Raw genomic sequence first — 23,378 nt, 5'->3', positions numbered from 1 at the left:
TTTGGCAGCTTCATCTGCAGCACTACTTCTGTTCTTGAAGATGTACGAGTCCCTGCATGAGGCATACAAAGACCAGACATCACTCATAATAACCCTAAAGGAAAAGGTGGACAAATTTGACTCTGTGACAAACTTCTTGCAATCATAGTTGATACAAGAAGCTGAACATACGATGCGATGGCAAGAGCAACTAAGTGATCTCGCTGCGCGTCATCATTGTCAGAACGACACTCCATCCGACGGTCTGCTCGATGCCGTAAAATGGATGCAACACTCCAACTATGATGAGTTTAAAAATTGAATCAACAAATCTTCAAGCAACTTCACGACCAACTCAAGACCTTAACGAATTGCAAAAGCGAACACAAAACACAAATGACATTGTTCCACAATTGAAGCCTACAGTTGCAGCAACAGTTTCCTCTGGGTTGGTTGCTCCAGATGGAAACGGAGACCTGGACGTGCCCCATTCCGAGTCTGCTCCTGTCTTAATGTCGAGCGAACAAGCTAATTGTCAAGCCCCAAGCTCGACCTCTGTAATACCTTTTGGTCTCTTGGAATTTTCGAAGGATCGGCAAAATCGATAAAGGCTACCACGAAGTCGGACCAAAAAACTCTGCCAACACAAGTTCGGCAACCAGTGCCTGGGAAAAGAGCGCTTGACCTCAAAAGTGTCCAGCAAATGAAGTCGAACTTCCGATGCCAACCCTGGTTTATTTTGTAGAACAGAATTGCCAAAACCAGATGAACAAAAAATTGTTCACGTAGATAACAACCCTAGGGGACACGGCCGTCCTGTCGCTCCAGCAAGCAAGCGACAAAGATGTGAATCAGACCGAGAAAGTTTTATGAGCAAGTCATCGGGATCAGCAATCGACATCTGCAACCTTTCTACATACCCCGACGAATTCTCAACTGACCATCCTATTGTCCTCCTTAATGTGGTCCCTGATGCCGCTTATCCTGGATTTCCGCATATGACAAACTCTGAAGCGTGGCAGGATACGAATCACGATAACGGGCTGAAGAATTCTGAGAAAAGCTCTAAAACGCCCGCACGGTTGAATCCCAAACACACCCGATTTCAAGAAAACAAGCAAGCCCGTTATACCTCACGCACCTCTTCATCTTTAAGTTCTGGCACAAGTTCTCGGAATTGTAAATTGAGATTACAAAATCTACATCGGGAAGATTGTGACTTGAATTTGAACCGTAAGAACGTACTGAAACTGTTTTCCTGCATTCCATCTCTTCGAACGATAACGTCTGAAGATATACGAATTGTAGAGTACGCGACTGAAAAGTGTTGTGACCAGGTCCTGCTACACATCACTTCAGCAGCAGTCCGTAATACTATTCTGAATGCATCAGAAGAACTGCTAGTCTTTGGGTCTGACGTATCTGTTGAACCGATGAGCTTCAGGTCTGACACGTCGGCTACAAATTCAAAGAACATCTCTCAAGGAAATCAAGAGCAAAGACGTGCTGAGATACGCAGAGCAATGGTAACCTCAGAGATTTCAAGACCAAATATCAATTATCCTGCGAAAAACGTCACTTATGAGACTGCTGGTCGGCGTTGTCCACCAGCGACTGGAAATTAGTGCATTCGCGAATTTATTTCTTGGAACACTAGAGGATTTATCCACCTATTCAACAAATTCGATGCAGGTCTGGAAAGGGTTTTCGTCATCTGCCTTCAGGAGACATGGTTGTGCGAGCCACCGTCAAGCAATGGCTTCTTGACTTTACTAAACCTTGCAATCAAAAACGCAAAGGGGCGACCATCTTCTGGCTTATTGATGATGATCAAAATAAACACCTGGTGGCGCCTTGCTGACTCGTTCAGCCCCAACCCTTTTGTGCAAGGTGCATTGCTCCAGATTACCGATGAAAATCCTGCAACAAGGCAACACTTGCTTATTCTGAACGGGTATTGGAAACCGAATAAAATAAGCACTAAGAACTTCATAGATTCAATGACATCCTGCATTGATAAGGCAATAATAAACAAGAACCTATCAATAATTTGTGCAGGCAACCTAAATTGTTCATGGTTTAAATACAATCATGCCAATCAGCTGTTTAAACTGTTAACATACGATGAAGTAACAAGTCGGGAGCACCAGTGGAGTCGGGCATTATGCATTCGTAATTGCATCATGGTGAATGGACAAGTACCAGACGATCCACCACCTCAGAAAACCTGGTCATCTCATAAAGCCCAGTCAATAATTGACTACTTTTGGGTATCACAAAATCTATTCGAAAGTGACCTGACACTGACAATAAGTTCTATGTCCAGTAGTGACCATAACCACCTTCGGTTGGCTTGCATGGTGGAATGGACAACTGAGCAAAGAAAATACGATCTTACAATCGCAGTAAACACTGCCGGCAGCCGTTTTAGGATTGACCATTCCAAGATCGAGAAATTAAGCCAGAAATTTCTTCAGGACACAATACTTTCTGTGAACTACACACCTCTGCTTCCTGACTTCATCATAGTCAAAGCCTCTGCTCGTACAATGGGTTTAAAACATAAACATCTATCGTCCATGATATTGACCCAAGCCAAACAGGCGATGCGACGCGACCCTAGAGCCCTAAAGAAGACTCGTTATTCAGCCAGAGATGTAATTGCAACTAAAATCGCAATTCGCATGCGTCACTAAGCATACCGCAACTGGTTAAAATCCCAAAAATCAATAATCGAGCAAGATAAAGCTGAGAACCTAATGAAGCATCTAGTTCAGAAGAATTCCCGTGAAATCTGGGCAATCCTGAACACAGGAAATTTGAGACGACACTCCATACTATCTAATGTGATTGATGCCGATACATGGGAACAACATTTTACCAACATTTTCAGCAAACCACCTAATGAAGACATGAGTGCTCCCGCACATGAGCTGACATCATGGAATCTCCAAATAACAGTGGAAGATATTAGGGATGTGTTAGGCAGAAACCTGTGCAGTTCCCTCTGGGACCACTGCAAAAGGTTTAGGACTACAGGTGTTTGGCAGTAAACCCACTTGGTAGCAGTCTGTACCACACAGATTCACTTGGTAGCTGTGGCTGAGCAGTCAGGCTTCCCTCAAGAAGAGTTAGGCAGTATACAGAGTATTCACAATAGGTCAAGAGAATACAGTAGAACAAGTAAACACTGACCAGGGCTTGGTGTAAAAGAGATATAACTATGTATTTAAAACCACATCTAGAAAAACACACAGGCACTAATAGTAAGCAATTCAAAAACACGGTCACTAATAGATATACACTCCCTTAAAAGAATATTAGACGAGTCTTAAGTAAAGCCCCACTCTTATTTTCAGACAGCGGTGAGCGCTTAACGTAGATGGCACTCTAATAATTTGTTTTGAAACGGAGAGAAGAGCAGACAACAAGTTGGAACAGATCCCAACACTTTTATCAGAACATCACAAGAGGGGAAGGCAAAGTAAAACCGTGAAGTTAGAGTTCAAGAGGCCGGATCCACTTTCAGAGGATCCAAACGAAATGTGTCCAAGGTCACACGGTTGCAGTGCACAAAAGTCTTGTAAAGGTTCAAAAAGGAGTTGGACCACAGAAAGGGACCAGTTAGAGGGTCAAGGCGGCCAGCTCAGTCCAGAAGGTTAAGGAGTTATTATTACCTTGTAGCAATCTTTAGAAAGGGAGGCCTGGCGGACACGGTACCTTAAAGTGGTGAGAACGCTCCAGCGGGGGCAGTTGCTCCTGGCAGCGGTTGCAAGCCAGTGCTTCGTCCGGGGGAAAAGAGGATCTCGTCGTGGAGGAAGACAGGAGTCTGTTGCACTGCCAGGGAAGAAACCAGCCGCAGAGTTTCTCAGGTACAAGGAGCGGTCCGGTGATTCGCGGTTCAATGGTGAGTGGCTATCCGGCTGTCGGGTTGCTTGGCACGGGCAGTTCGACCACAAACCGGGCTGGGGTGCGAAGAAAGAAAGGAAAACTGGTTGTACCCACCAGTCAGGGAAAGAAGCCTCTCCAGCCGGGAGATCTTCTCTGTCGTCGGGAAGTGGTGAGTCGGTTCTGCAGGGCTCCACCGGTGGTGTCGCCGTGGTAGGTCGGCTCAGTTTCTCCCTCGTCGGATTCTCAGGTCCTGTGGCGACTTCTGAAGTTCCAGTCCCCAAAGCCCTGCTTTTATGCAGAAAACCCCCATTCACTCAGCCTAGCTGTCACTCAAACATGCTAAGTGGTGAGCCGGCCGGCTCACCACTTGGGCCAATCACACAAGAGTGCGACTTGAGTTACCAAGGTAACTCAGTCCAGGGTGCCTAAACCCCCTCCCACACCCCCTGTGGTACCCAGACAGAGTGGCACCACTTTTGGAGGCTTCTGTGGAGAAGCCCGCCAAAAAGTGGAACAAAGGGCTCTACTTGGGTTGGAGTCACAGAAGAGAACACAAACGCCATTTTAGAATCGAGTCTTGGCAAAAAATACCAACCGGAGAATTAATATTAATTAAATAAACCGGCGGTATGTTCGAGGCTATGAGAATTAAGTTGGTAGCCTCGAACAATGGGAAAATCCCATAGGAAAATATTTGCGGTCGAATATAAAAAGTAGTTTCCACTGCCACCAGCCAAAACTTAATCAGGGGGGACGGAGACGTGCCCCCTCGACTAACAGACCCCGGGGCAATCGAATTGCCCCGACCAGTACGTCCACAATATGATGGTTTGTACTGGTTTCTGTTAATAATTTGGGACTAGTACAGCCAATGGTGACTTTACATGCCCTGGGAGACAGTAGTCAGTCCCAGGGTATGGAGTCTACGGCGGGGTGTCACTATGACACCCCTGTGTTACTGCACGGAGGGTGCAGTGTAACACACATAGGAAAAACACATGAGACCCTATGGAGTAAAGGACCCCATAAAACACATTTCTAATCAAAGGAATACCATACATCATGTCCAAGAGTGGGAGAAAGAGTGTCACTCTTGGCAGGAGGAAAAAACAAACTCCAGAAATCCAGCAAAGCTGCTGGGGGACTCACTAGGTTAGGAAATTCAGCCTAAAGAGAGAATTCTCCCTAACAGTATGCAATACGGGCCCTGTAAAGATCTCATGCAGCAGGCCCAGATCTAATAACAAACATGATGCTGAAAAAGAACGAGGAGCAATGGGCAATCTTCATTGAATTATTGTTTGCACGTCTATCTACATCCATGACGATACCAGAATCCTGCCGCGAAGCGATCATCGTGCCAATCTATAAAAAGGGCAATCGGGCGGATCCTACCGACTGGTTCTCGGTCATTTGGTCGACAGGACAAATGGTCGACACCAAAAGGTCGACAGGTCAAATAGTCAATTTTTTTTTTCACTTTTTTTTTTTTGGGCGGGGTCCCTCAACCCCCTTTTTTTTGCTAAAAACCCCTTTTTTTCCCTAAACGAAAACCTAAAAAATATATATATATAAATAAAAACGAAATTCAACCATTTGACCTGTTGACCAAATTGTGTCGACCATTTGTCTGTCGACCATTTGACTGGACACCGTACCAACTATCGCCCAATTGCCCTGCTGGACACTATAGGAAAAATGTTTGCCTCTTTTCTACGACAAAGGCTAGCTGCATGGTCTGTGTCTGAGCAAATCTTTGACATTCGGCAAACAGGTTTTACAAGAGGTGTGGGTGTGGAGGTAAACCTATTGCTATTAAACATACTAAAACTTGAAAGCTTAAAGGCAAAGACGAGATTATACCTAGCTTTCATTGACCTGCGGGGTGCCTTTGACCGCGTCAATCGCAATAAATTGTGGCAAAAACTGCAAACTGGAACTGTCCCAGAAACTTGGTTGAACCAATAAGAGCATTACAAACCACAGTCAGCATAAGATTAAACAACCAAGGTACCCCATCAAAGCAGATACCAACGAACTTGGGAGTGAAACGGGGATGCCCATTGGCTGCTGAACTTTTTTAATCGTTTATTTCTGATATTCCAGCACATCGCAAGGACGTGCAATGTTTTCCACCAAAATTAAACAATAATGAAATAGGATGCATAATATATGCCAATGATGTGGTCCTACTGGATCGGCCCCAGATAGGTTCACAGTCACAGCTAACAAACCTACATGAATACTCAATAGAAATGACTTAGAATTAAACATCGCAAAAAAAACCAAGATCGTCCTCATTGGTCAAAGTCGTTCCAAAAGACAGTCTTCACGTGGAAAATTGATGACAAACGTCTTGACGTAGTCAACTCAATTAGATATCTGGGAATCACATTTAACAGTTCACTGCATGAACATCACTGGAAGATCGATATGGTCAACCGAATGATTCAATTTAGCATACAAGGACAGTTGCTGAATAGAAGTTTCGGCAAGTTTACCTTGGCACCGGTTTTGACTTTCTACATTCAAAAGGTGGTACCTGCAATCACTTTTGGTTCAGAATCTGGTTGGAACATTGTCTTGTTTTGGCAAAAGCTGGAAGGAATCTTTTGGCAGCGTGTTTTGAAGCTTCCGCCTTATATCTCGATGATCCACATAAGACACGAACTTTCGTTAAATTCCCTACACGCCCATGTAATATGGAAATCTTTAATGGCAATGCGCAAGAGGAATTTGACTCCCACAGCTCCTGCATTTCAAATTTTTTCTGTGAAAAGAGACACAGGCAAATCGAAACTCTTAGAATTGACACCATGATTTGTTTCCACTCTTCTATCTAGTGCTGATCTCAACCTGAATTACTTAATAATTAGACCACAATCTGCCAAAAAGAAATGTGAGCAATGGTGTTGGATCAAGAATAATGATCGATGTCTTTTGATGTCGACCACTTTAGACTCTGGAATAGGAGCACATAAGCTAAATGTCACAAGTCGTTACCTAACAAACTGCCCATCTCGGCATCACTGCAAGCAGTTTTTGAGGTTTCGCTTAAATGCAGTTAAAACAAAATAAATGATGTGGTGTCGTCACCTTGATGAAGTAAAGGATAACATATGTCGCTTTTGCCACAACAAAATTGAAACTTCTGAACATCTCCTCACCAAGGACAGCCACCCTGCTGGGTGAGTGGCAGCTAGGCTGGAATGAATGTGAGAACTGGAGTCTCTTGGCTTGGAAGGCAGTCGACCACTGAACGAAAGAAACTGACGAGCTGGAAGAGGACGGCTGCTGCAACTTCTGGACCGTTGGTTTGCCCGGTGAAGCCCTGCTGCAGATCCGAATCGTCAACAGAGAAGCCCTTCAAGGACGACTTCTCCCTTTTGAGTTGGTGAGACCAAATAACTCGTAAACCACCTGGACACCATTCCCTGAGCTGGTTGTATTTTCCTCAGAGTGCTGCAGGAAACCGAATAACTAGGGAGAAGGATACCAGTTTGTGTGCTGGACTACAGCTACCGGAATTGAAGATTTGCCATTTGCCAGCTTTTCGACCAGTCCCAGTGCAGTGCAGGAGTACCCCAAAGTCCTCCCTCTTGTCCGCACGACTGAGGCTCAGGAACAGCGAGATCTGCAGGAACAGAAGTCTTCAGCTACATCTTTTTCTTCATTGTAAAGCACTGTCAAAACCCGACCGAGAGAACTTACCTCTCACTGTGTAGGTGTTTGAAACTTTGGCAAAGACTTTTACATTTAAGTACCAGAAATGCTTTATCCTATAAAAGACTTTAGCCTGTTGACTTTGGCCTAACCTATTGCATTGAATTAACTTCTTTGGTGAACTCCTATTTGCACTGTCTAAGAATAACTGTAAGCTTCTTTTAATTAGCATATGTCTTTTTGCTCCTACTTCATTGTACTCTGAATGCCATTTTGCTCTTCCTTCAAAGTAGTTTAAATGCCTCAGAAACTGATAGTGTAAAGTACTGAAGTATATTTTTGTTTGATATAGATTGCTTCCCTCTAGTGAATGTTTTATAACTGATTGTGAAATAAATTAATACATGTTTTACCAAGAAACCTTGTGTAAGAGTTTATTTGAATACTTGTGATTGTAGACCTCTGTGTAACATCATTACAGCTCACATTCCCCTCTTGAGATAAGTCTGGCGGCTCAGCAACGCTACCAAAACTGTGTAGTACAAACTTATACCAAAGGTTGGTTTTGCTTACACCTGTAGTCCTAGTTGTGTGTAGTGGTCCCAGAGGCTACTGCATACAAACTTTGCCTAACACTAGTCAATGTAATAACTCTACAATATATCCTCACCGCCTGCCACCAGTGTTAGGCAAGATTGTATGTAGTAACCCTGTGGGAGCCTTGTCCTCTGGGCAATAGGTAATCCAAACTTTGGTATAGGCCTGTACTACACAAGTTGGTAGAGTGACTGAGCAGCCAGGCTTATCTCAAGAGGGGTCAATGTGAACTGTAGGGTTGTAACATAGAGATTCACAGCGACATGTATTCAAGTAACACTTATACATGAGGATTCATGATGAAAATGTATCAATTTAACAGTCAATTTTAAAATAAGCTGTCTTTAGAAGGGAGCAACTCAAAAATACACTCCTTCAGTTAACTAAGTAGATACCCTTTTGGGATGACACACAGATACTTCCTACACCCAGAGGTGACTCTACTAGTTAGGACATTGTGGACATTAATATATCACTTTTCACACTTAGATGGTAATGCTGAAGTTATGGCAAAAAGGGTTGGTGGCGGAAACGATGGTTAACGAGTGTCTCAAACAGGTAAGCACTTTAGAATCCCCCAATGAAATATAGGTTAACCCTTTCCCAGCAAGGTATGTATGACTTTTGGAGGGACAGATCAACACAAAGTCGGCGGGGGGGTGTAAGAAGAATCTGCAGGTAGCCAGGACAGCTAATGTCAATTGAGCAAAGTCTAGGGGAACTGAGGCACTTCTTGAAGATAGGCAAGTCTCGCACTCTGTTAAAGAGTTTGTTGTAAAAAATAAATCGCTGTTGAGCCACAAGCTGGGAGGCTTGTGAAGGGCAAAGCAGCAAGCAACTCTGCAAAGGGAAGCAAATGCAAGTCTCCAGTGAGAGCGAGCGAGCTACATACAACAAGAGGTAAATAGCCCTAGTTACACAGTACCTTGAGTCTCTAGAACTTTGCGGTTTCAGCTACTCTCAAATAGCACTACCACAGTTCTTGGACACCTTGTGGACTTTCCTTGCCTCTGGGGTCCAGCACTTTGTTGAGGTAGCTCAGGCGTGGTTAGTCCCGCTTCGAGGGAGTCTTGAAGATCTTACTGGAGCTTGGGTCCGGTTTAAAAGCAATGCACTCGATTCTGGTGTTCCTGTCCCCTGGCAAGCTGTTCCTGCAGCAGCAAAGAAGTGCAGCCAGCAGAGAGAGGGGTTCCAGTCGACTTTGTCTTGGGGCTGATTGTTCCCACCAGCCCAAGGGGAGAAGTTGTCCTTTCTGGGCTTCTCTGGTCGATTAGAAATTTGGAGCTTCAGCACTGCTGCAGGGCTTCACCTGGGCAAACCAACGGTGCAGGAGGGTGCAGCAAGCTTCTCTTCCAATTTCTTCTTCGGTTCCTTCTTCCAGTGATCAACTCTGCCTTCCTTGCAAAAGAACTCACCTTTTTTTGCAGGTTTCTCCCATTTATTTGCAGCCTAGCTGTCACTCACAGCCGGGTGGCTGTCCTCCAAGGACAGACAGCCAGTCAGCCAATCACCTTTGTGTGCATTCCTGTAACCAAGGAGACTAAGCACAGGGAGTTTCGGGAGCCTCCCTCGCTTCCTGCCCTGCCAGACACGCCGGAGCCAGAGGCGGGCTTCACCACTGAATCCTGCCAAAGGCGAAATGAACAAAGGGGCATATGCCTCAGTTAGCTTAATTCTATGTGACTGTCCCGTCTGCTCTGTCTAATCACTATCTGTTCCGTCCGTTCTCGTGTCCTTGTTTCTGCGCCCCGAGGCTCGCGAGCTACCGGCGCAATATAAATATTAAATAAATAAATAAAATAAAAACACCTGGGTTGGTGTGCAGAGTAAATCTCAAGAAGGACCTTTCCAACAACAAATGGCGAAAAAAAGAATGCCCATTTTAACAAAATGGGCAGCGATGGGTGCAATACTGCAGCTGTGAATGCAGCCTGTGGTGAAAACGCACAATGGTAATAAAAAGTAAACCTTTGCCACCCGCCATTAATTGTAGAAAGGGTAGCCTAAAAATGTACATGAGAAGGTAGACAAAGGGGATATTATGTAACCCCTCCAGCACTCCATGTAAGATGGTGTGTGCTGGGTCTACAAACAGAAAAAGATAAGTAAAGTCAACTTCACTTTACTACTCTTAGAAACAGTTTATCCAAGAAAAGATATTTAACCTTTTAACTGCCATGGGTATTTTCCCCCAGTGCCAAGGCCTTTTTTAGTGATTTTGGTATGTGGCCATTCAAAGCCTCGTAACTTTTTTGTTACGTGAGATATCTCGGCCAAATTTGGCTCCTTTTTTTTCCCCACATGTAGGCGATCGTAATGCCACCCAGGAATCCTAGGTTGCTGTAGGGGGTGAGAGAAAATAAGCAAAAAGGGCGAACATTTTGGGGTTTTTCAAAAAATGCCAATAAAATGATGTACAAAGCCGCCTGTGGTTTTTTCCATGTAAGAGCTAGGAACAAATGGTTTGCTGTGCTGAATTCCCCAAATTCCTGGCTTTCAAGAACAGGGTGAGTGGAAACGAAATAAAATTATTTTGATGTGGTTATCAACTGTTTTGTGAGAGGTAGGCGATTTTGGCAATTTTTGCCAATTGGACATGCATGGACAGAATGGAAGAAAGGGGTAGGAAAGCCGAATTGAAGGCCAAGTTCAGGAAGGGGTGATTTGCGTAGGTCAGGCAACAACTAGGTAGGGGAAAATGCCATAGATTGGTGGAAAAGCAGGAAAATGACCGAAATAAAAGGTGTGTTGGACATGGTTGGCTTGGTACGGCAATGGCTACTATGAATTTTGAGAAAAGCAATGCTCCGCTACATTCCCCCGACTCTTGAAGTTACGAAAGCACACATTTTTTGTAGTGATTTAAGCAATACCACAAGCCAAACACTGAGCCATGGTACACAGGAGCTTTATGCTCACGGCCTGAAGTGACGCACTTAGCATGTGTAAATCGGGAAAGCCAATGTGGTGAGGAACAGCAAGCATACATTTTTTGAAAGAGCACAGGCAGACCTTTTCAAGGGTAGGTGACTTGTGCAGGTTACAAAAGTGTATGGTGCCTAAAGCAGCGACTAAATGTAGGTCACATTTGGGAAATGAAAGGGCTGTGTGACAAAGGGCACCAGCAAATGGGTCAAAACATTATGAAAACCACACAAACACAACAAATGTTATACCTTCCTGCGTTCCCACAGGTGTCCCGATGAAAACGGTACCTCACATGTGTGGGCGCACCTACCTGGGCGCCAAAGGCAAAGCCTAAAACACAGGTAACCCCAAGTCTGTTTCGACACCTGAATTTGACACTTTCTCCGGACAAGCGCAAAATACAGATATGGGCCCCGGGTGTCGTAGCCACCAAGGAAAACGGGGAACCCCATGCATTTCCGAAAAGAGGACACCCGTGGGAATCCGCAGAGGAATGATTTGCGCAAATCGGCCCAGAATTTATTACCCAGAAGCCGAAATGTGCCAAAAAAAGCCCACATTTCTCGCAGGGGCTCTGGGTAAAACATTCTGGTCTGCTTCGTGCAAGTTGGACCTCTGTGGATTCCTACTGGTGCCCTCTTTTCAGAAATGCATGGGGTTCCCAGTTTTCCTTGGTGGCTTGGACACCCTATGCCCAAATCTGTAGGTTATCACCCCAAACCCTCTTGTGGTTACCAGTGGGTTAGCCGTTTGCCTTTGTGGTTAGATTGGTGAACCCACACATGTGAGGTACTGTTTTCGTTGGGACACCTGTGGGAACGCGGGAAGGTATGACATCTGTTGTTGGCAGCGTGTTTCGGTGAGTGGACACAGGGAAATGTCTCTGAAATTGGCTGGAAATGTAGACAATTCTCAGACATTTCACTCTGGCCACCCACCGAAACACACCGCCAACAACACAAGGCCTACCTTCCCACGTCCTACCGGGGGCGCAAAAGGAAAAGGGTAACCCACTGGTAACCCCAAGCCTTTCGCCACTGACCATTTTGTTCATGTGGGCAACCTACAGATTTGGGCCTACGGTGGCGAAGCCAGCAAGGAAAACATGAAACCCCATGCATTTCCCAAAAGAGGACACCCATGGGAATCCACACATGGCCTAATTGGAGGGGCGGCCAATCTCATGTAGCCCTCCCCAGGGGTAGATAAGGGGGGGGGGGGCTGTCCTGCACTCCTCCCTGGGCTCAGGCGTCCGCTCCTAGGAGCAGATATCTGGTCCCAGGGAGGGCTGCATGACATGGCACCCACTCCATTGGGGCTGGGGGGTTCAACGCCCCATCCCATTAGAAAATTCCCAGACCCTTTGGGGCGCCCCACAGCCCCCCTAAAAAGCATTCCACCATTTGGGGGCCCCTCTCCCCCTCACCCCAAATGGGTGGCAGGGGCACCTCATGCAGGCCTCCTACAAACGGCTGCATGAGGTACACCCCCTCCCTCCGTTTGGGGTGGGGGGGAGAGGGCCCCCAAAAATGGTGGGACATCAATGTGCACCTCACCACCCCAACCCCAATTGGAGGGGCGGCCCATCTCATGCAGCCCTCCCTGGGACCAGATATCTGCTCCTAGGAACAGATGCCTGAGCCCAGAGAGGAGTGCAGGACAGCCCCCCCCCCTTATCTGCCCTTGGGGAGGGCTACATGAGATGGGCCACGCCTCCAATTGGGGTGGGGGTGGTGAGGTGCACCCCGCTTCACATTAGAAAAGTCCACAGCGGTGTAGGGGGCCCCTCCGCCCCCGCTAAAGGGCAGCCTGCCATTTTGAATTACGTTCTTTGTTTACTATACCTGCCTTGGCGCGCAGAGGGGCACATTGGTGTGCCAAACTGGCGCTGGGGTGTGCCCTAACCTTACTGCCCCACCCACTGGGGGGCCTGTCCCACCATTTTTGGGGGCCCTCTTCCCCCCCCCCCACCCCAAATGGAGGGGTAGTGTACCTCACGCAGCTGTTTGTAGGAGGCCCAGGGAGGCCTGCATGAGGTGCCCCCGCCACCCATTTGATGACGCACGCCGACGTGAAATTGAAGGAAATCCAACCCCCGGGCCATGAAGAGGAACCTCCCCCTCACATGGATCGCACAAAAGAGTGCCTGAAAGGACAAGCTATCTCGTCCTTGGCAACAGGGAGGTAATCCCAAGGACGAGATAGCTTGTCCTTGGCACTAATGAGGTTAAACCTTTGCAGAAATCCAAAGGATTTCTCTGACACTGCAGTGAGGGTGCTGTCACATTACAAAAAGATGCTTATGGAGTTTTTCAGACTCCAAAACCAAAAGAAACCCAGGGTTCAAATCAAATAAAAATACATGTCTCACCCTCTCCGGGGTTCAAAATCAAAATTCCAGCAAAAGCTGGCGGTCTCTAAGGTAGAAGGGAATTAACACAATTGAGAATTCTCCCGAACAGTGGGTTAACCATTACCAGGAGGACAAGGCTGGTGTAGTCTCCCACAGTGTTACTGCATCCAATCTTGCTTAACATCCTTGTTGTAAAGTCTTCTGTGACTTTGTACTGTGCTGGCTTAGGTATTTACTTACCTTAAGCCTCTTGCGATTCCTGTATAATATTGGTGTGTTTTTTGGGATTGGGAGGTCTCTCGTCCAGTTCACCTAAAGTAAAGTACTTGCTTGTTCTAACAGTCTTCCTTAGAAACTCTGACTTTTGTTATTTAAGAAACTATCTTGATCTGCCTGTTGGACACTAGACCCTAGTGACCCCCCAACCCCCCTTCTGCCACTGAGAAAATTCCTGCTCCAAGAATAAGGGAAAGACTTCGAAGGATTTGCCTTTTGCTTAGAAAAGAGAATACGTGTTTTAAAAGTTACTTACTACTAATGATTACCTTAGAAATGTTCTGCCATTGTGACAGCTATATGCAAGATTATTGCTTACCTTAGAAATGTTTGGCCATTCTGAAAAGTATATGTAACATCTTTCTTTCCATAGAAATTGTTTCACCATTCGAACAAAGTATATGTAAGGTTATATTACTCACCTGTGATTTGGTTGTGCCTCTTCCTAAAAGTAATGCTGTTGGTTTCTCTTCACTATTCCTGTTAGGATGAATGTATGAGTCAGCTCGGTCTTGCTTCCCCTGGCTTGCTGTTAGCTTGTTCAGAATAAGTCTGCATTAGGGTTTACCTACCTAGAATTACTTTATGAATGACAAAGGGTAACACTGGGTTTTGCTTTCCCTGGTCTGTTGTAGACAGACACAAAATAGTCTTAGGTTTATACTTGCCATTAAGTTGCTGATAGCTCCTGAAAAAAGTGTATAGGTTTTACTTATCTTGAGCATAAATAAGTGTTATCCTAAAATAAATTGGCTATTGCTTCCCTTAGTCTGTGAACTGAAAAGTAACTGTATTTGAATATTACACCCCAAGGTCCAACTCCCCTAGAATAATTGTTAACCTCAGAGTTATAGGTGTTTTTACTGTTCTTGGAATAAGTGTTCCACTATTCACAAAGTATATTGTCCAGTTGGGTTTCTAAGTGATTTCTTGCTGAGCATCACTGTACAACTGCTAGGGTCTACTGCCCTTATATTACTGAAAGTAATCCTAAAAGTAACCATTGGTTTCACTTCCCTAGAACTTGTTAGGTGTTCCAAATGAGGTCATATACTCTGGTCTCTGTACCTTCAAGCATGAGATAGTTCTGACTTCCCCCAAGATTTATCTGGGCCTACTTGCATTTAAATAACCATTTATTTTTACAAAACCTGGTGTATCCGTGTTTCTTTGGACCATTTGTATTACAATTTAATTGTACTGATTCTACAGCCCTCTCTCCCTTCGAAGGTAAGCCTGGCTGTTCTGTCTACTCTACCCTGCACTCGGGCGGTACAGCCTTATACTAAGAGTAGTCTTGTACTGTCTCAGTTGAATGGTTTTACTATGCCCTTAATTAGACTTCAGTATAACCGTCCTAACAGTGCTTAGACCTGGAGGCAATTGTGTGGGCCATTGCATGCATTGCACTCAGCAGATATGTGGGTATGTCTAGTACCGTTAGGACATCTGAAGTCCATCTAAGGGCTTAGTTATACCAACTCAACTGAGACCGTACAAGACAACCTTCCAGATAATTGACCAACTGGATGACAGTGAAACATGTCTGAGACTGCTGGTGGTCTCGTAAAGGTATGTGGTGCGCTGTGTACTCTCTCCGAGCAGTAGCTCCTCCCTACATCGTCCTGCCCGATACTGACTTTTGCTCCTTCTCATTTAATATTTATTTAAAACCATGTGTAGTGAGACATTTTCCTTGATTTGGCCCTTGACCTGGGCATATGCTGGCTGTAGATAGTCGTATATGGCTTCACTGTTTATATAGTGCCACAATTTGCATAATTTATTATGCTTTTGATAAGTGACGATAATATCTGTATATATGTGAACCTATGCCTGATGATGAAAGTAGCTGTACATTTGAGACTTCAGGTGGCATTGCAGGCGTAATGGCTATGTCCATCCTCATTTAAGATGGAGGATACTCATGGGAACTCTGATATTTTAGATTCTACACAGAGATCCTTACTTGATATTTTAGCAATGTAAAGTGTCCTTTAAAGAAGGTTGTAAGAAGGAATTGCTGTCATTATAATGCTACAAACTGTGAATCCAGTATTGACCTCAGGATTTCCCATTCTTTCTTTTGCTTTACATTTTTCATTTGACCTTGTAGTGAGGAGTGACTCCCTCTGCTTACCCAACCATTGGAGTGGGGTCTTGCCTGGTGGTTGTACTAAAGTGATATGTAGCATCATATTGGTCTGTCTTCTGCTCACAGGTTGCTGGTGTGACGGCACTTGCCTGTGGAATGATTGCTGTGGGATCATGTAATGGAGACGTCACGTCTACTATCCTCCAGACAATCATGGAGAAGTCTGAGCAAGAACTGAAAGACACCTTTGCTCGCTGGCTGCCTCTTGGCCTGGGTCTAAACCACTTGGGTAAGTGGGTGTTTGTTGCATTGTCCTGTCATAGCCTGCCTGGGCAGTTTTGTTAACGAATGACAGGCTGCACAGGTTGTTAAGCAGAATTCCGTGCAGTACCCTGGGACCACCACATACAATTAGGACTACAGGTGTAAGCAAAACCAACCTTTGGTAAAAGTCTGTACTACACAGTGTTTGGTAGCGAGCTAAGCAGCCAGGCTTACCTCAAGAGTGAATGTGAGCAGTACAAGGATGTTACACAGAGGTCTTACAATCACAGTGGTTCAAGTAGACACTTACTCTCAAGGTTTCCTGGTAAAACGCCTATTAATTTATTGCACAATCATTTAGAAAACATTCACTAGAAGGAGGCAACTTAATATTATACACAAACACACTTCAGTATTGAACCAATACGTTTCTGAGTAAATTAGGCTCCCTTGAAACTGAAATTGGAGCAAAATGGCATTTCAGTTACTTTGGATGGGAGTAAAGGGCACACGTTAATAGACTAGATCACAAATACTTTGATAGGCAGTGCAAATAGTTTCAGTTCACTAGAGGGCTCAATTCAGTTAGATAGGCCTAGGCCAAAGTCAATGGACTAGTGTCTTGGATAGGAAAGAGCAGTTCTTGTAGTAAACGGTAAAGTCTTGGCAAAAGTTCTCAGAAGTTGTTTGTACGAAAAAGAATCATATGTTGGGTCACAAGCTGATTACGCCTGCAAGTTGGAAAGTTCCACAAACTTTCACCACGAGAGGTAAGTTCTCTCAATCGGGTTGGCACAGTACCTTTATATGAAGAGCAAGATGCAGCTGAAGACATTGGTTCCTGGCAGTTCCTGCAGATCTCACTATTTCTGAGCCTCAGTCATGGGGACCAGAGGGAGGACGTCAGGGGGACTCTGCACTGCACGGGATTTTCGGAAAACATAGACAAAATTGATTCGCTTCAGTTCCAGTAGCTGTAGTTAAAGCACACAAGCTGGTGTCCCTTTCCCTGGTTAAACCTAACCAGCTCAGATAATGGTATCCAGGTGGCTTACGAGTTGATTGGTCCCACCAACTCAAAGGAAGAAGTTGTGCTTGAAGGGGCTCTCTGTCGAGATGAACTTGGCAATTTGGACCTGCAGCAGGGCTTCACCGGGCAAACCAACGGCCCAGGAGTTGCAGCAGCCGTCCTCTTCCAGCTTTTCTTCGGTTCTTTCGTTCCAGTGGTCGACTCTGCTTTCCAGTCCAAGAGACTCGCCTTGTAAACAGTTTTCTCCCTTTCATTCCAGCCTACCAGTCACTCACCCAGGAGGGTGGCTGTCCTTGCCGGACAGTCAGCCAGCCAATCACGCCAGAGTGCATTTGGGTCTCCTATGAAACTAAGCACAGGGAATTTTGGGCACCTCCCTCACTTCCTGCCCACCCCAGACACTTGGGCGCAGACTTCAGTCCTGAAGCCAGCCAAAGGCATATGAACAAAGGGACCAAACCTGTTTTGGGGCGCAGAGACGAACTCTAGAAGGCCTTTCCAAAAAGAAACTGTGAAAAAAGGCCGGGACTTGTTTAAGGGGCTTAAGGTACCATCTTGATAAACATGGCTCCCGCGATTTTTAGCTACCTGTGTTCGTGGTCGGGGAAAAATCATGGTAGTTCATTGTAAAACCACTGTCACCAGCCATTTCAATAGGAAAGGGTAGCATCTGACTGCTACATGAGTATTTAGACACAGGGGATACTATGTAACCCCTCCAGCACTCTATTGTAAGATAGCGCGTGCTGGGTCTAGGAATTTGGAAAGACTAGTAAAGTCAGTTTCACCTTACATTCTCTGGGAAACAGTAGTTCATCCCAGAGAAGGTATTTAAACCTTTGGGAAGTCTAAAAGACATCCCTGTGTCACTGCACTGAAGGTGCTTCGTAACAAATGAAAAGATGATGCCTATGGAGTGTTCTATTACTAAAACTCCACAATCGAAGAACACAAGTGTAAAACACACATCGAAATATGAGTGGGGAAAAAAGGCTCGTAATCTAAAGAAATCATGTCGTGAAAATCCAGCAAAGTTGCAGGGGATCTCTAAGGTGAAGGGAATTAGCACATTTATGAGAATTCTCCCTAACACAGCTGTCTAAATGGTGGAATGTTTACGTACGTATGTGTTTGTACTTCTAAGCGTGTGACATACATAAATTGTGCAGATCTGCCTCATCTAGCATGCATTCATTTTGAACAGTTCTACAGTACAACATATGCACCATACATTTCTTCTCTTCAGGCTGGGAAGAATTGATTGGTGATGGAGAAAAGCAAAGACTTGATTGACTTTCGAAGTCTAGGTGTTGGGGAAGGGTCTGTTTTTGAGGCCATAGACCTCTACAGAACACCCCAACTTTTTGCATTTGTTTTGAACCTGTCCTGGAAGTAAAGAGTTTTTGCTGCTTTACTTGGCTTGCTTAGCTCATCTGTTTTGGTGGCACTGTTAGGGAGAATTCTTAGAAATGTGCTAACTCCTCTCTACCCTAGAGACCCCCTGCAACTGCTGGATTTTAGGACCTTTAATTTTTAACTTGGAGAGAGTGAGACCCTTTTTACCACTCTCGTGGATTTTTAATGTGATTTGAACTCTGTTTCTTTAAGTATGGAGTCTGACAAACTCAATAGGCATCATCTTTACATCGTCACACAGCACCTTCAGTGCACTGGCACAGGGAAGTCTTTTAGATTTCCCAAAGGTTTAATTACCTTCTCTTGGATAAACTGTTTCCAAGAGCAGTTAAGTGAAATTGACTTTACTTACATTTTGTAACTTTCTAGACCCAGCACACACCATCTTACAATAGGGTGCTGGAGGGGTTACTTAGTATGCCATTTGTCTAGCTTCTCATGTAACATTTTTGTTACCCTTTCCTCACTGAATGGCTGGTCGCAGTGGTTTACTTTTAAATACTGTGGTGTGCATTTACCGCAGGCTGCGTTCGCAGCTGCAGTAAAGCACTCAAGGGTGCAATTTTTGGCAAAATGGCCCCAGTCTTTTTTCACCATTTCTCTGTGGAAAGATCCTTCTTGAGATTTACTCTGCGCGCCAAACCAGGTTTGGTCCCTTTGTTTGATTTGCCTTTGGCAGGATTCACAAGTGAAGCCCGCCTCTGGCTCCAGGGTGTCTGATGGGGGCAGGACGTGAGGGGATGTGCCCGAAACTCCCTGTGCTTAGTCTCCTGGGAGACCCAAATGCACTTTATAGTGATTGGCCGGCTGACTGTGCGGCAAGGGCAGCCACCCTGCTGGGTGACTGACAGCTAGGCTGGAATTAATGGGAGGGAACTGAATAAAAGGCGAGGCTTTTGGCTGGGAAGGCAGTCGACCGCTGGATGAAGGAACCGAAGAAGAACTTGAAGAGGACGCCTGCTGCAACTCCTGGACTGTTGGTTTGCCTGGTGAATCCATGCTGCTGTGCCAAAACTCAAAATTTGTATCAAGAGAGAAGCCCCTGCAAGTACAACTTCTCCCCTTGAGTTGGGACCACTCCACTCCAAAGTAAGCCACCTGGTCATTCTCTCGGAGATGGTTGCATTTCCACAGAGTTGCTGCTGGAAACCGAAACGCCAGGGAGAGGAACACCAGATCATTTATATTGATTTTAATTTGGCCAAGAGCTCCAGGAAGATCTGGACTCCCAGGAAGCAGGACTGGGTGAGCCTGAGCCCTCTCAACAGAGTGCGGGACCCCAGAAGCAAGGAAAGTCCATTTCGACAGCCAGAAACTGCAGTGTTGCTATTTGCGGTAGTCGCGAGGAGCTGAAACACCGAAGTGCCACTTCTTTGAATGCCGGTTGCGAGCGGTGACCGTCCCATTGCAGTGCAGGAGTCCCCAGAAGTCCTCCCTCTTGTCCCCACAACTGAGGCCCGGCAACAGAGTTCTGCAGTGCTGCATAGGAACAGATCTGCTGCCCTTTTTCTTCAATTCAAAGGTACTTTAAAGGCTGAGAGAACTTGTAGAGTTGCTTGCAGCTCCTTTAAGCCTAAACAGCTTGTGACCCTACATTGATTCTTCTTTTCTTCAAAGACTTATAAAACTTTGTGCAAAGACCTTTCTTGGAGGGCTTCTCTGTCGATGCGAACTTGGCGATTAGGACCTGCAGCAGGGCTTCACCGGGTAAACCAACGGTCCAGGATTTGCTGCAGCCATCCTCTTCAAGCTCTTCTTTGGTTGCTTAGTCCAGTGGTCGACTCTGCCTTCCAAGTCAAGACACTCACCTTTTTGTCATGCCGCCGAGTTCCTGGCATCTATGGAGCCGCTGGCGACGCGGAACTTAGTCCCGTCTGCCAGCAGCTTTCTGTCACGCCCCCTATTTCCTGGTTTTCACTTTCCTTCTGTTCTCATTGGATGAGCGCTCCGCGGCCCTGTGTTTTAACCAGCCACTTCCAGGTCACTGACGCGTCGCAACGCTTCCGGTTTCGTCCCGTTAGCTCTGAGTTGCTTGCTCGCTGTTACGCTCTAACTTGGTTACTCGTTTTCCGCTGGTTGGGTCCTCGCGCCCAGTCCGGCTCCCTTTCTGCTCATCCTTCATTCCTCTGCTGTTTCTGCCTGCCCTTCTTTCGCTCCCTTTGCTTTGCTTCTCTCGCCCACCTCCTCAGCCCTCCTTCCAACTTGCTTACCCTCCGTCCTTCCCATCTTCACTTACCGCTCTTCTTCCTCTTGACTGATCCGCTTGCTCCGTCCTTCTGTATCTTTTCTCCTCTCGCTCTGCTCTGTCTCTTCCGTGTACCAGTTGGGAGGGGGGGGTGCTTCACTCCCGCGTGTTGCCTCCAGACACTTCATACCAGCATTCACCCTACAAGGATTCCTGGTTCCACTCCTCCAAGGCACCCGGCGATAACACAGGGGTTTTTTGTGCCTAAGGGCTTTTTCCCCTCCTGGTCGTTCCCGGGGCAGGGCCTCTTGGTCTCCTTTCTTGGGGGGCACAGTGGCTTCCTCCCGGGGTCGTCCCTATCTACATAAAAAAAAGTGCGATCACGAAAAAAGGAAAAGAAGGGTTCTTGGAAGGAAGAAGAAGGTGAGGAGTCGGGGGAGGGGGAGATCTCGGAATCTACACTGTCGGACGAAGATATCACCGACCCCGGTGACACTTTTATTCAGTTCTCTCCCATTAATTCCAGCCTAGCTGCCACTCAAACCAGCAGGGTGGCTGTCCTTGCCGGACAGTCAGACAGCCAATCGTCAGAGTGCATTTGGGTCTCCTAGGAGACTAAGCACAGGGAGTTTTGGGGACCTCCCTTACTTCCTGCCTACCACAGGCTCTCTCGAGCCAGAGGCGGGTTTCACTCCTGAAGCCTGCCAAAGGTGAATGAACGAAGAGAGCGGACCTGGTTTGGCGCGCAGAGGAACTCTAGAAGGACCTTTCCACAAAGAAATGGCGAAAAAAGACGACCAGGGACCATTTTACAAAGGAGGCTCAGTGCCATTTTGAAACGCATGGCTCCCGCGATTTAACGTTAACAGAGCTGCAAACAGTTTGCGGTCGAGGTAAATCATGGTAGTTCATTGCAAAATCACTGCCACCAGCATTTTTGGAGGAAAGGATAACGCATAAGATGTTACATGAGCATTTAGAGACGGGGGATACTAATTAACCCCTCCAGAACTCTGTTGTAAGATTGGGTGTGCTGGGTCTAGCAAGTACAATGCTACGTAGCCAATTTCACCCTACTGCTCTGGGAAACAGTAGTTTATCCCAGAGAAGGTATTTACCTTGGCAAACCTTAAAGATTTCCCTGTCACTGCACTAAAGGTGCTTTGTGCCACAATTGTAAAAGGTGATGCCTATGGAGTTTGTTAGACTCCTAACCAAAAAGAAACAGTGTATAAAATCACATAGAAATACACGAAAGAGTGGGAAGGGAAGGGTCACACACTCTCCCGGAAAACAAATAGTCCTCAAAATCCAGCAAAGTTGCTTGTGGTCTCTTAAGGTAGAGGGAATTGGCACATTTCTGAGAATTCTCATTAACGACTTGCATAAAAGGGTGAGGTCTTTTGCAAGGAAGGCAGAGTCGACCAATGGACGAAGAACGAAACTGGAAGAGAAGCTTGCTGCAGCTCCTGGACCATTGGTTTTTCCGATGAAGCCCTGCTGCAGTGCTGAAGCTCCAATTTCAAGATTGACTAGAGAAGCCCGGAAAGGATGACTTCTCCCCTTGGGTTGGTGGTGTTAAGACGGATTTCTGAACTCTGTCCTGGTGGCGCAGAGGTTCAGAAGGCCAACCTAATTACTTGGAACAGGGTAACCTCTGGACAAGCCAGACCAATCAAGGTAGCGATCGCGGCGGTCAAGACTAGGTCTCAAGAGGGGTGAGGGTGACTGAAAGCCCGCAATGAGCACACAAAGCAAGAGCGCTTACAAACTACTCCAAACAGTTGTTTATATCAAAAATAGATACACATTTATTATAAGGCCTTGAAACTAATAACCACAGTAAAAGCAGCAATATACAACGATATTAAACCAACACATACACTATCCACCCAATATATATACAGAATACACAGTTTCACAGCATTAGCAGCACGAAATATGTTATCCACCTGCAGGGGAAGGAAAACAGGCAGTGCGAACCAATGCGAGTGATATGTCCGCCTTCTGAGGCCCCTAACTGGATGGTAGTCCAATCCCTACGAAGAGTGGAGCCTAGCGCTCAAAAGTACCTGCACACGCCGGTGCCAATGGGCAGAAGGTGAAGCTCTTCGGAGGACGTTGAACAGCTCTGTAGGGAGCTCTAATGAAGGAGAACACGGTCCGCGACTCTAGCGCAGCCTCCACTGTGAGGCAGAAGCAGGGCGCGAGTACGGACAAGGGGTGCTGTATTTACAGCGGGGAAAAGCAAGAGGCACTGCAGGAGGGCGACCAGATCCTAGCTAATCTACTCACCGGTCCCCGAAGCAAGCAGGCCCGAGCTCCTCCTCGATAGATGCAGCTTCTGGCAGGTTCTGAAGAGCAGGGAACGTCTCGTCGTCGTGCAGAGTAAAAAGACGTCCCGATCGAAGAAACAAGCACAGTTTTGTCGCCACAGCAGGGCAACGGAACGGCCGGGTGTATTCAAGCCAAACGAGCACTGCTCACCTCTAGCTTAGGACTGCTAAGCAAACGAAGCGTGTGAGCATGCCCCGGACTCAGAATACCACCCAACCTGTCGGCGATTACAGAGCAGGCCTCCTTAGTAAGCTGGTCAGTCAACTGGATGGCCCAGAGACACTTCCGAAGGCTTACAGCAGGAGTTGATGAAGGTGCCGGGAATAGCTGGTCCTGCTATTCCAATAGGTCGAAGCGCCAGTAC

General features: G+C 46.2%; 1 protein-coding gene across 1 annotated transcript in view; it reads left to right on the top strand.

Moving 5' to 3' along the window:
* Positions 1–23,378, top strand: part of PSMD2 (proteasome 26S subunit ubiquitin receptor, non-ATPase 2) — a 674,802-nt gene that overhangs the window by 274,774 nt on the left and 376,650 nt on the right. Inside the window, exon 13 of the mRNA XM_069618807.1 lies at positions 15,909–16,071. Coding sequence (XP_069474908.1) covers positions 15,909–16,071 — 163 coding nt within the window. The remainder of the gene's footprint in view (positions 1–15,908; positions 16,072–23,378) is intronic.

The sequence above is a fragment of the Ambystoma mexicanum genome, chromosome 10 (genome assembly GCF_040938575.1).
Source record: "Ambystoma mexicanum isolate Mex_15411 chromosome 10, UKY_AmexF1_1, whole genome shotgun sequence".
Lineage (NCBI taxonomy): Eukaryota > Metazoa > Chordata > Amphibia > Caudata > Ambystomatidae > Ambystoma > Ambystoma mexicanum.
Note: the sequence above shows the minus strand (reverse complement) of the source record. Positions and strands in the feature narration are given on the sequence as shown.